At 41.0% G+C, this 13,577-nt stretch overlaps 1 protein-coding gene across 2 annotated transcripts; it reads left to right on the forward strand.

Moving 5' to 3' along the window:
• The first annotated feature begins 215 nt into the window (after positions 1 to 215).
• On the forward strand, positions 216 to 13,507 carry VPS26A (VPS26 retromer complex component A). Of its 2 annotated transcripts, XM_074154373.1 has the most exons (10): positions 227 to 330; positions 3,543 to 3,692; positions 5,400 to 5,475; positions 7,754 to 7,910; positions 8,375 to 8,539; positions 9,006 to 9,112; positions 10,167 to 10,235; positions 10,763 to 10,905; positions 11,750 to 11,874; positions 11,975 to 13,150. In XM_074154373.1, the coding sequence occupies exons 1-9, from the start codon at positions 328 to 330 to the stop codon at positions 11,861 to 11,863; spliced, it is 984 nt and encodes a 327-aa protein (XP_074010474.1). In that variant the 5' UTR covers positions 227 to 327; the 3' UTR covers positions 11,864 to 11,874; positions 11,975 to 13,150. The 2 variants fall into 2 exon arrangements, with proteins under 2 accessions (XP_074010473.1, XP_074010474.1); XM_074154372.1 differs by having other exon boundaries at positions 216 to 330; positions 11,750 to 13,507.
• Positions 13,508 to 13,577: the final 70 nt, after the last annotated feature.

Below are 13,577 nucleotides of genomic sequence, written 5' to 3' on the forward strand. Positions count from 1 at the left end.
CCGCCGCGGCCGCTATTTCCTGTCAGGGAGCCGCCCTGCCCTCCCTTCCCCGCTAGGCGGCGCCCTCCCGCCGCACCGCGCATGCGCCGACTGACATGCCCCCTCTCCTCCCTCTCCCCCCCCTCCTCCCCGGGCCCAGAGCGGAGCGGGCGGCGGCAGGAAGGCGGCGGGGACGGGGAAGGGAGGGGGGCGGGGGGGAGGCGGTCACGTGCGGCGAGGCAGAGGCGTGGCGTGGCGGGCTGTAAGGTCACATGACAGGGGCGCGGGCCGGGGCGGCTGGTGCTGGTGGCGCGCGGGGTGGGAGTCGGCCGCGGCGGGGCACGCACTATGGTGAGTGTGTGAGTGTGTGAGTGTGTGAGTGTGTGTGTGGGGTGACCGTTAACGGCCGTTACCGGCCAACGGCCGCAACGCGCCTGAGGCGGCGGCGGCGGTGGCGGCGACCTGGGCCGGGCCGGGCCGGGCGGTGCCTCCCTCCTTTCCTCCTTCTCCACCTGTGGCTTCGGGCTGTGCGTGAGGAGAGCCGCCTCGCCGGGCGCGATTTGCCTGCCGGTTGTCCCTCTCCTCGCCTACGGACCGGTCGCAAAGCGACCAGTGACCCCCACCCCCCCACCATCGCCATCGCCGCCGGCCTAGTCGCCCCCTCCCCGGCCTTCTGCTCCCCTGCTGCGCCCGGGCCTGGCGGCGGCAGAGGCCGGACGGGGTGGCCCCGGGGAGGGAGGGAGGGAGGCAGGCGAGAGCCGCTGCTGTACGGGGCGGGCTCGGGACAGAACGGCGCTGGGGCGAGGTGGCGAAAAACAACGGTTTGGGGTGCTTTTAGTATAATTTATGGATTAAAGCTTGGGACGTTCCCCTGTGCCTTCTTCGTCCTCGCCAACATGGGGGTTAGCCGTGAAACTCGGCTTCCATTTTTCCTACACGGCTGCTGTCGGAGTGGCTTTGGGGAAGGTGCGTGCAATGGTCCTGGAAACATCAGTAAATCTTTCAGCGGTCCTGTAAGTCAGTGCTTAAAATGATAGGGCTTGGTAGTGATCCTTCAGGGCTGGTGAAATAGCGGCCACTTGGTGCTTAGCAGGCTCGGCCTAGGCAAAGTGCTTGGTGTGCTGGGACCTATAGTTTTAAAAAAAAAATAAAAAAATCGTATTTTTAAGGAACCACCTAGATCAATGCACTTTGGGTTTCTGAAGCGTGTCGGTTCCTTAACATGTTTATCTATCTATGTTGGACATGCAGAAGCTTTTATAGGCTCCATGTGAAGCTGAGGCTGGGATTTCTGCACTGTTTATCAGCTGCTGGGAGTCCTACAAGTCCTTTGGTACAGCTATAACACATAAGGACTGAATGTAGATTGATTTCAGTCCTGATATAGCAAGATCTTCAGCGTCTGTCTTTTGCATGAAATCAAGAACATAGCCTAGCGTTTGGCCGGCTTCTGAAAACACTAGTTCTCTTTATTCATTTTCTTAAGCTGTAACGTAATAAGCCATATGATGGCTTCTTAAAATACTTCTTGTTTTGCATAGTTTCCCTGCAGCACTATCTTCGGTAGCAACTGGAGGAGATACCAGCTGTTGATTTCTTTATTCCATATGTTCTTGTCCTCTCTGGATGAGATCATGGCTAATCTCTCAGGGGTACAGCTGAAACACAGTGTCTTGAGAAGTGGTGTATTACCAATGTTAGTTCTGGCTGATTGCTTTAAATGATGCTACAGCTTCACAGTATGGAAGGTGCTGTGAGACTGTCTTGTATAACCTTTACTTAAAGGTAATATGCTTCCTTGTTTGCTTGGGGGAAAGAAAAGTATAAGGCTAATCTGGAGAAGGCATGCAGAATTCCTGAGGAAAAAAATATGGTTTCAAATGGTCTAAAGATTTGGAGTTCTTGTTGAAACTTTTTCTTCTTTCTCTCTCCCCCTTCCCCAGGAGCCAAAAATCAAGAAGGGTTCTAGTGTGCGGTCATTAATAAAAAAAAAAAAATAAAAATTATTTGAGCAATTAATGTGACTGTGTGCATGGCAGATACTTGGAGGACCATTTGGTCTTAGTTTGACCACCTTGTTGGTCATCTGCTTCTCTTTCCTGTGAGAATGTGAAGTAGATGTAACTAGGTTTCAGTTAGTTATATGCATCTCTCTGAGTTGAACTAGGGCTGCTTGCTATCTGAACAAATACAAAGTTGGTTTAGCCTTGTGTGAATCGCTGTTTTACAGCTCAAAATTGCACCATGTCTTTGCTTGACTTGTATACCTAAGCAAAAAGTCACTCGGTGTTCCTGCTGCCAGGCAGCAGTGTTCAGATCAAACTTTCTTCTAGACTTTTTGTTACTGATATTACATTTCAAACTTCAGGTCCCCAGAATGTCTTCAATGTTATTCAGTTTTTGAGATAGAATTGGTGAAGTGAGAATGACTGCTTCATCTAGTTCAAGTGGATGCTCTCGGAAAGAACATAGTGTAATTTCTCCCCAAAAAAAAAAAAAAAAAAAAGGTTGCACTGAGTTAGCGAAGTGTTGTCTGCTTCAGTACATCAAAGCAGATTAGTGCCAAATTCCTAGGAGAAAATGTGGGCTATTGTGCTAATCTTGTTGAGTTTCCCATAGGGCCGCTAACATGTTTTGCAGTTTCTTGTAATAAATGTTTGTGCGAGGTCAAAGGATGATCTTTCCTCCTTTCTTTTGTTTGGTGCTGGTCAAAAGTTCATGCCTAGGGAATGCTGTTGTAAGGTGAGGACAAACAGTTAATACTCATAATGGATTGGTGCCTGGAGTGGTGTTATGGGTCAGCTTGTGGCATCCACTCTATCTGATGGCGGAGTTGTGTAGCTAGCGTGGATTATATCAACCCCCTGCCTCTTGAACCTGCTAGTGCTCTCTTCATTTGCTAAGAGAACTATGGGCTGTAGGAAGAGGCAACAAATAAAAGTCCCTATTCCCCTTCTCCAGGCCTTGTACTGTATCCCCTGTTGTTGTTTCTTTTCACTCTGCTTTGCTCTGTTACTCCTTTTACTTCTGATCCTTTTTGATAATGCAGTTTTTGCAGTAAGCTATAGTGGGTATAAAGCAATAGATAAATTCTTTTTGGCATAATATTTCAAATCCTAAGCCAGATGGGATAAATTTGTTAAAAAGTTTTTTTTTTTTTAAGTGTGGTTTAAATATGCTTAATTTTTAAAAAATGAAATCGGTGATTGGAAACTTTGCAGTGACAGAAACCAAAGTTGTGTTTGCAATAGTAACATTTTAAATATTTGTTAGTATTTTAGTGTAGTAGTAATAGTGGTGGTTATACTGTGTACTTTTTAAAATAAATATTATATTTTGTAAGAGCTGTTACTGCTTGTTACTGACCTGATTTCAGTTATTTGCTAGATGAATAACTGTCTCTTGTCATCGCTATTTCTTGGGTCTCTAATACATAATGGCTTTGTGACTTCATGGGAGCACAAATGTTTTTCCCCAATGTAGTGTGTGCAGCTGCAAGTAAATACCACATTTAAAATGGAGTGTCCACTGTGCAGTAACTTGTCTAATTCTTGTTATTCCAGAGTTTTCTTGGAGGCTTTTTCGCTCCTCCTTGTGAGATTGATGTTATTCTTAATGATGCTGAAACACGGAAAACAGCAGAAATCAAAACAGAAGACGGTAAAGTAGAAAAGCATTTTCTCTTCTATGATGGAGAATCTGTTTCGGGAAAGGTAAATTATTTTTTTTTTTTTTTTAAAGTGAATTGTTCTGGCATGCAGATGCGTATAGGAAAGTAAATGAAAAACTGATAAGCCAAGAGCTGCGATTTCAGCTTGTAATGTTATTCAAAGAGGAAACTCTTCCTATATATTGTCTTTTTTGCCCCGGTCATTCAGGCAACTGATACAACTGAACGTTTTGATTAGTAGCTGTTCATTTGTTTCTGGTCATCTTGTATTTAGGAATAAGCTTTTTGTGCAACCCAGTGCAATCCTATGTTGCTTTTGGCAACAAAACTATTCCAAACTGGATCCCTCTGCTTCCCATTCCCTTTGAACTCCAAAATATACAAACCAACATGTGTAACTAATTTTTGGCTGGTACAGCCAACTTGCTTTGCATGCCCTGAAGCTAAGCCTTGCATTTCATGCCCTGAAGTGGTTTCTGGAATTGCATCAGAGGACCAACATATAAAGTTCAACTGGCTGCTGAGTCAACAAGAGTTTTTCATGTTGGAAAAAATAAGATAAAGTTGAGATTGCCAGAGAGATATCTCTATTTTCAGTATTGTACCTGAGAACTCCTTGCCATCACTCTGGTTTTACTGGAGCCATTCTCACTCTGAGTATTTCCCTTGTAATCAACTTTTTCTCCAAAAAAAATTGAGCCAGGTATTGGGTTCTGAGATTGACTTCTAAATACCTGCTTTGATCTTGACTGACTTGTTGTCTCTGGGCATCTTCCTGCTCTGAAGATATCTTTCCATGTTAAGATCTCTGTTCTCTAGAAATATCCTTTCAGGGATGTGAAACTCTAACAAGACGAGCCTTAAACTCAGGAAAATAAGGGAACTAGCTTTTATATGTTCGCTGGCCTGAGCACTTCTTGCTTGTATCAGTGACACGTGAGAGGTGACTGATGAGTTTTGGCTAAGACAAGCACAGTGGGATGAGGAGGTGTGGAAGACCAGTAATTTATTGGACAACTTCCACCTACCTCTCTCCTCCTTTTCACCACAAAGATAGATTATTCAAGTGGATTACTTCCTACTCTGATATTGAAGATGTACTGGATTTTAAGGTATGGGAATTTCTGTGGTCATCACTGCCTCATAAGAAAACGCTTATATGCTTAGTGTTTACATGTTTCCATATAAAGTAACCTTATGAAGTCCTTTCTTGTGAGGTGAGGTCTGTTTGTGAGAATCAAAGTCACACTAGAGGTTTTATTATCTGTTACTGTTCATTGACTTCTTCACCACCAATACTTAGTTATCTGCTGCGGAAGGGACTTAAGTTCACTTGACTTTAAAGGGATGCATCTCATGGCAGTTCTTTTTTGGACTTCTAAATGAGACTCTTAGAAGATGCTTTGAAGCTCTCTGCCTTCAAAGATGAAGGGTCACGAGTGGCTTATGTGAACTCTGCTTAAGCTCTGGCTTGGATTCTTAATTTTGGAACTCAAAAGTTTCAAGCTTAGTTATTAAATTCAGTCTTGTGGATGATTAGATTTTTCTTAAATGCTTTAGTGGCGCCTTGGTAATGCTTAGTTTCATAATCAGCTGTTTAATTTGGTTGCCTTCAAGCTCAAGTAGTGCTGTTGAAAAGAGTTCTCAGTTTTCATAGGCATGTAGTAATATGTTTTCATTTTTACTAAGGTCATGTATTAGAGTGAAAGTGTTGAAAAATTTTAACTGGTAGTTTTTTTTTCCTTGGTAGGTGAACGTCTCCTTTAGGCAGCCGGGGAAGAGACAAGAGCACCAAGGAATTAGAATTGAATTTGTAGGACAAATTGGTGAGTTTAAGCTATAAAGGGGATGTCAGGTGTGTGTGGTTTATGGAACTTGGCACTTGTGACTGTCAGCATTTTGGCTCAAAATTGCAACCTGTTTGGGTTAGTGGATGAAAAGTGCCAAAGGAAGATTATATCCTCCTCATCTTAATGCAAGTGATGTACTAATTTGTGCGAGTCAGAAAGTCATTGGGAGGTAAGCTATGTACATGTGAGGGAGATTTAGGATGGTGAGTATTCTGTCTGTCTCAGACTGGTTAAGAGTTTGATGAAGAACCGCTAGAAATTTCTAGAAACTAAACTTGTGGCCACAGTACACATAGTTTCTGCTTCATACACTTCAGACTATCATTTTTAACTTAAAACACAGTCACCCCTCTGATTATAAATGATGAATGACCCTGATGTAAAAAGCAAAATGAAAACACTTGATTTTTTTTTTTTTCCTCTGTGCCTTGTTTTGCATGTATTTAAGTTTCTGAGCCAAAATGCCGGGTGTACCTACTGTGCCAGACTTCTTAATTCTTGTCTTTAATTCTGACTCCAAAAGAGAAGAAGCATAGAAAAGAAATTATGTGGCAGCCCATAGGAAAACACTCCTAAAACAATTATTTGGTGGTTGTTTTTATAAAGCATAATTTTATACTGTTAACATAAAATAATATTGACACTTTAGAGGATCTTTGTGCTTTTTAGCAAGATAAGGTGGTATTGACATTAAAAATATAGTTTTCCTACAACTTTATTGAAATCTGGTTACATTTGAACTATTAAGGAGCTAGATCGCATCTAACCTCTTCCTACCACTTGAGGTAACTTCTGCACCCTTAGGCTGATGCTAAAATTCCTTTCTTCTTTGGTAGAGGGCTGTTTGCATTATTGTTCCCCTTGGAAGTAATTCATACGTCAGCTTCATTTAGTTTGTTGTCTTCTAATAGCTATACAGGCTGCTTTTCATCTACTGATACATAAGTTTTATTCTCTGAATGACTTTAATTTGATGTAGTGTTTCTTCAATTTCATGTGTTTCTGGGACTTTCTATTGTGCTACAGTTTAGAAGTTGTCAGTTATGCAGAAGTGGTTTAAGCTACTGCTTTTTGTACTTGTCCAGGTTTTCTTGCATCCTTTCAAGTTTTAATACAACAGTACAAATAGTGTGATCTGCCTCTGCACTACTTGGAGACTAGCTCCAGCTGCGTGTCAAAGACCTATTTTAAACCAGCTCTTCAGAGTGCAACTTTTCTGACTGGCACAAAAAGTATTGCATATGCAATGGTAAATAAGTCATATCACAGAATCACATGGGGTTGTAAGGGACCTCTGGAGATCATCTAGTCCAACCCCCCAATGAACGCTTATCATAGCACACAAAGTACACCTTAGATAATTTGTAGTCATATTAGAAAACAAGCAGTTACCAGTTAGTGTCAGTTTCTATCAAGCTGGCAATGATAAACTGTGGAGTCGGTGTGTTTAGTTTATTCGTTTTCTTCTGGAAAGCTTAAGTCTGTGTAAAATCAAGTGCTGCTGACGTTCTTAGCTGATATTTTCAGTTGTGAATTGTAGGGAAAGTTTTTTTTATGTACAAGAGTTTGGATTTTTTTTTTTTATGGTGATGTTAAATTTTTCTACCTTTCTAAGTTTTATCTTGGTGAGAATAGCATGACATAGGTCCAGGGATGAATAATAATGACAGTGGTCTGGCCTGGGGACAGAAGATGCCGTTGCTGTGAAACTGGTCTGTCTATGTTTGTGTTAAGAGCTTGTTTCCAAATGACTGACTTAAACAAGTGATCATAATAAGCTGTTTGATTGTAGACCAGTAGTAATAATAAGCCATTTGATAGGTGGTGTTGATCTGCAGGATACCAGTTGGGATCACTGACCTGTCTTAGATAAGCCAGTCTTGGTGTTGCTTAGATTTTGCCCCTTCAAGTGATAAATGCTGGAAGCCAAAATCAGGCGATGCTAATTACAGACAATGCAAGGCAAGAAGCACTTATTAAAGTTAGCTAAACTGTCATTGGAAAAAAGATGCCATGCTAGTGAAGCTTCAAATACGTGTTCTGTTCTTTGCAGTTAGCTCTTCAGGAATGCTTACTGTAGGTTGCTGAAACTGAATGTAACTTTGAATGGATAAAACATTTGGTCATTGATGTGTAACTTAAATTCATTCCTTCTGTTGTCCTCTCCCACCTTCTCCTGCCAAATTAGAAACAGTTTTGTTTGCTAAAAAACAAACACTGAAACATGTTTTCCTTTAAACTTCCTCATCTTTAGAGCTCTTCAATGACAAAAGCAATACTCATGAATTTGTAAACTTAGTGAAAGAACTGGCCTTACCTGGAGAACTGACCCAAAGCAGAAGCTATGACTTTGAATTCATGCAAGTTGAGAAGCCATATGAATCCTACATTGGTGCCAATGTCAGACTGAGGTTTGTAACTTTTAAGCCTTCTCTCCCTGTGTTCCCTGCAGCAAATTCATAATTGAGCAATTATACTGTCCCCTTTCCCCCTTTCCTCCTTTTGAATTTCAAATCAGACATGTAACAGCCAGTAGCTAGTGTCCCTTGATTGGAGTTGTTGAGATTGTGTTATAATGTAGCCTTTTGTATGTTATTTGAAATTGCTCAGTGGTGTTTGTGTAGATCAAGTTCTTTCAGTTCAATCAAGTGAAAACAATCCTCCTTTAAAAAAAAAAACAAACAAACCCAAACACAACCAATCAACCCCTTCTCCACATTTCCACCTGTGTTTTGTCTTGTAGTTCAGTGTCTTACTCTTCTTTTCTTAGTCTTAAGAGAATGTACTCTTGTCTTCCAAAGAATACGTGTAGTTCAGAACATAAGGGCTTTTACTTAACGCAATTCTGAGTAATGTTGGTTAACTTTTGCCCTAGGTATTTTCTAAAAGTGACAATAGTGAGACGGCTGTCAGACTTGGTGAAAGAATATGATCTGATTGTTCACCAGCTTGCTACATACCCAGATGTAAACAACTCTATTAAAATGGAAGTAGGCATTGAAGACTGTCTTCATATAGAGTTTGAATACAATAAGTCAAAGTAAGTGTCTCTTAATGAAAGGTATTCAAGTAAATATCTTGGGATAAAAAGATAGAGTACGTAATATTTTATGAACGACCTGGTATCTGGGGACTTGAAATGTAAAGAAACATTTTCAATTATTATGGTATTGAGCTGTTTGGTTACTAATTACACAGTGGCCTTTTTTGAGGAATATTTGTCTTTTCTACCTTCAGTACTAATAGGAAGGTCATTAGCAAATATTTAAGACTTGATTTCTGCATTTATGCTTTTTGATTATAACTACATTACTTCCTCTACTAGTAGTTCAGTGATTGAAAGGTGGTAATTGTACTGGTCTGGCTGAGATGCTTACCTCAGTGGGGAAGCAAGCTCTGAGTAATTAACAGGCCAGATAAGGTAATTGCCTGTATAACTTGTTTTCAAGAAGCTGTAAAATTTCTCTTTATTCTTCAATGAAAACCCCCATTCTGTTCTTTTAAAGGTATCACTTAAAGGATGTGATTGTTGGAAAAATTTATTTCCTCTTAGTGAGAATAAAAATTCAGCACATGGAGTTGCAGCTGATCAAAAAGGAGATTACTGGAATTGGTAAGAGAAACATAGTTCAAAAGAAATGGCAACTTGTATACCAGTTGAGCATTATACAAACCTGGAGAGTGAAGTCAATAATTGCAGCCTTGGCTAAACCGATGCTGCATATGCTGCTTTCTCCCCAGTGTTTGACTGATATTTGCATTCTGTGCTTTGGTAATCATACGTAGTAGTCAACATTACCTAAGGTCCTTGGCATTGCTCTGGGATTGTGACTGTTGGGATAGCTTCACAAACATGAACTGTTGTTAATGAAACTCGGGCATAAATGTGCAGCAGCTTAAGCAGCCTTGATAGATAACGAACAAGGCAAAAGGTGTAAAATGCATCTTGAAGACCCCTTTGATTCTGCAGATATTAGCTGGTAAAGTGGGCTTGGTAAAAATCAGCATGAATCTCTTGCGTTCTAGAGATGTGACGTTTTCAGTCAGCCTAAAGTTGGTAGGATGAAAATATTAAGAGGCTTTCAAGCAGAAACAGCTTGATTATTGCAGATCAGGCTTGTACACCCTCAATCTAGGAAGGCAGTAAGAGCTTGTGCCTCATGACTTCATTCCCCAGTGGCTGGAACCCTAGTGAGCTGCTTGTGTTAAGAATGAGAGCCTCCATAGCAATAGGGGAAGAGCAGAAAGCTCTACTTTATTGTTGGCTTTTGTGGCTGAATTAGGTACTCTGGTTTCTTCATCCTAGGCCCTGGAGAAACGTGACTCTTGTGCTGGGTGATAACCCTTCAGTTTTCTAGTCTGATCTCAGCCTAGCAGTATCAGTTGCTAGCACTCCCCACCAAATCATGAGTCCTACCCTGCATGCTTGTCCCCTATTTAAAGCCTGCATACTCAAGGCTCTTTCAAAGCACTGATTACTGCTGCTTCTGTGTCAGCCTGGGGAGGAGAGAGTAAGAAGTAGCCGCTCTGCCTCGGAGAGGGTTTTGCTTCCAAAAAATACAGTGTTGTGTCATTTAAATGCTGCAGAGTAGAAACCGCTGTGGTAAGGCTTTGTAAATGTTTGAAACTGAAACGTGTGTTCTCACAGTGAAAACTTGTTTCACCAGGACCCAGTACCACAACAGAGACTGAAACTATTGCGAAGTATGAAATAATGGATGGTGCACCAGTTAAAGGTAAATAACTATGCTTGTTTTAAAGGGTAAGCATTTTTGAGTTAAAACTGTATTTTAAAAAAAAAAATAAATCTGGAGATGACTTGTATACATTTTTCTAACTTCTCCTTAGGTTGCTGAAATGATAGTGGATTTTCTTATGCAAAGCAGATGTTTTTATTCACTTAGGGCATTTCACTTGGGATCCTAGTAATTCTTACCCTTATTTACCATTGGAAATTCTATGTCTGATCCTTTTATTGCTTTGGTTCAAACCCGACTCCGTGGTGTAGACCAGCTCTAGAGTTCAAGATACGGATCCTTTTGTCTTGCCTGACTACCGTGCTTCCACTGAGAAACAGTTTCCGCTTTTGATTTCACACTTGTGTTTGTGCTCAGGGTTGTGTTTGTGGTGCTTTTTTTCTTTTTTTTAACCAAGGAAGGGGTACAGACAGTGCTTGGGAAACTGCTTTTATTTTGCATGTCTTCTAAAACTGCATTAACGACATCCAGTTTTAAGGAACTAATTGAAACTTTCTTTTATTAAGGTGAATCAATTCCTATAAGACTCTTCTTAGCAGGCTATGACCCAACTCCTACAATGAGGGATGTGAACAAAAAATTTTCAGTGAGGTACTTCTTAAATCTAGTGCTTGTGGATGAAGAAGACAGACGATACTTCAAACAACAGGTATGGTCAGTCTTGTTGCAGAACTGTCTGGACTGTTGTACACTCTGCTTTGGATGTTCAGCACATTAGAAGCCACCTGGCCTGTGTGTATGACATAAACGTTTCTGCTGGCAAGTGTATTGGAAGCTGTATGGGAAATGTTAGCTTGCAAAAAGGATCCAAGGGGGGTTAATGGCTACTATTTCAGCATATAGGATGCTTGGTGCCGTAGAACAGCCTTGCATTGTGAATACCCAGACAAAATGCTTTGTGGCTAAAATGAGCTACAGGTGTGTTTGTTTGCTTGCTTTCTTAAACTACTGCAGATAGATTTCCTCTCTCGGCATTAGCCCAGGTTCAAAATTGTAATAAGGGCTAAGGCTTTTGATTGAAAACAAAAAAGTTGAGGACCTGCTGAGGAAAGGAACAGCAAAAAGGGTCACTGGAATGAAGCTGTGTGGATTAGAACATCATGCAGATCAGAGTCTCCTTTCTAAAGAATAGACAAGGCAATATAATGAAATAAGGAAAACAAAGCTAACTGGAGTATACAGTGGCTACAGTGGGCTTTGGATTTTGAGAAAAGGAGGAAGAAAAACTTCTTGGAACCTTCAATTCCATCAAAGTAGGATGGTTAAGGAAGAGGTGACTGCTCAGGACTGATAAATGTTCAGACAGTAACTACATATGTAAACTTAATTGTAAACTTCTGGTACTTATAGAACAGTGCAGTACATGCAGAAAGTAATGGGGATGCAGAGTTTTTTTTTTCAAAAATCTTGCCTATTAGGAACTTAAAATGGTACTTGATAGTGCTGGCTTCATGGCAAACGGTTGTTTCAAAAGTGTTTCCTTCCTCAAATAGGAAATAATTTTATGGAGAAAAGCTCCTGAGAAGCTGAGGAAACAACGAACAAACTTTCACCAGCGATTTGAATCTCCAGAGTCACAAGCGTCTGCTGAGCAACCCGAAATGTGAACTGGTACAAGGTGAAAAACTTTGCAATACTTCAGGAGGTTAAAGATGGCAGCAGCCTGTGGGAAAAGAAGGCCAAAATTCCCATTACAACTGTCTTCCTTCGTCTTGCAGGGCTGCATTTACCATACTACTAAAGCGTTCTTCAGTTAAACATTCAAGTATGTATATACATTTAAAATAAAGTGCTTTCTCAAACACTGGAACTTTCTTAAGCTACTATTTTATACTGCACATTTACTTTTATTTGATAATGTTATATGCACTTGGGTATGCATAAGCTTAAATCTAGTTATTTCCATGCATGGTAGGCTGGTGTATTTGATTTTTGCCGATCACCTATACAGTGTAGACTAAAGCATTTCCCTTCTCATGTTGTTTATTGCATGTTTCCTTTCAATGTTGTTTATTTGCATTTGTTTTGTTTTGAAACTACAGTAAGACAGAATTGACTAAATCACACTAAAAATTGAGGTTTACGGTGCATTTGTCCTAAGACTTCTAATTACTGTGTTAGACGGGGCTTAACTGAAACTGCATTGTATATGCACTATGACTGTGATAACCGCGGAGCCTTTGGACACTTTACCAAGGTTTCTAAGAGGCTTTGAATCTGTCAGAAGCAAAGAATGTTAAGAAGCATCTTTGCCTTCCCTCTCTCCCTACCGTACTTCTCAAAGCCTTTCACGCGAGTCTCTCCTGACCTGCGGGGGTTTGTCGCCCGGTCACTCGTGACTGTAGAGATGTTGTCGTGATTTCACCTACGGGTGGTGAGCAGGGAAAATATTTGAACGTAATTAGCTCTAATCGATGAAATAAATGCTGGTAACGTTGATTATTTTGCAACTACATGAAAATCCGTGGTTCCTCCTGGCTTCATGCTTCCACTGTCTGTCTCCTCACTGTCCTGACAGGAGAGGTGAAGCGTCCTCTGGGGACATCCTCCTCCTAGTCCATCTGGGTATGTTATGAGGGCAAATACGCTTTTTTTGTGATCTTCTGGAAAGGTGTTTTGAAGCCAGGCAAGCCTTAAAACTGTTGGAAGCTTGTCTGGTGCAGCAGCTCCTTTGTCTTGATCATCTCGTAGGCATTTAGTGTTTGAAGAAATAGCTTTTAAAGGCGTCAGCCCTTCATCTGAGCACGTAGTCTGCTGTCAGAGCTGTGGCTTGGGCTCAGACCGAAGCCTGCTGTGTTGAAGGCTACTTGCGCTTGTAGTTCACTTGGCCTTTAAACCAAGACTTCTCAACTCCGGTGCAAGTGTCATTGGTAACCTTACTTTATGAGTAAGTTAAAAAAAAAAAAAAAAATCGAATTACATTTCTGTAAGAACTCTTTTATTACTGTGGCACTTTGATAAAGCAGACAAAAGACTCTGCGTACTCTACGCTAGGATACTTCTAATGCTGATATCTTTGGATGAGAGCAATTTAACTCCCTCATGTAAGTGCCTGTTCAGAAATTTAAAAGAATAAAGTAAAAAGCCAAATATTTTCATGGTCACTTGCATGTTGTAATCTGGAAATGATTCCGAGAGATTTTTGGAAACTTGATTGTATTTAACCAGCCTCAGATTGTGCAACCATGTATAATAAACGGGAAAACGTACTGAGCTGCTATTTGAATTATTAAAACAGCTGTATTCTCACTAACATCTGGCTCCTCTCTTCATTGGCTTTGCTTCCCCCCCCCCCCAACCCGGCCCTCTTCCCTCAGGGGA

This window comes from Numenius arquata, chromosome 10 (assembly GCF_964106895.1).
Source record: "Numenius arquata chromosome 10, bNumArq3.hap1.1, whole genome shotgun sequence".
Lineage (NCBI taxonomy): Eukaryota > Metazoa > Chordata > Aves > Charadriiformes > Scolopacidae > Numenius > Numenius arquata.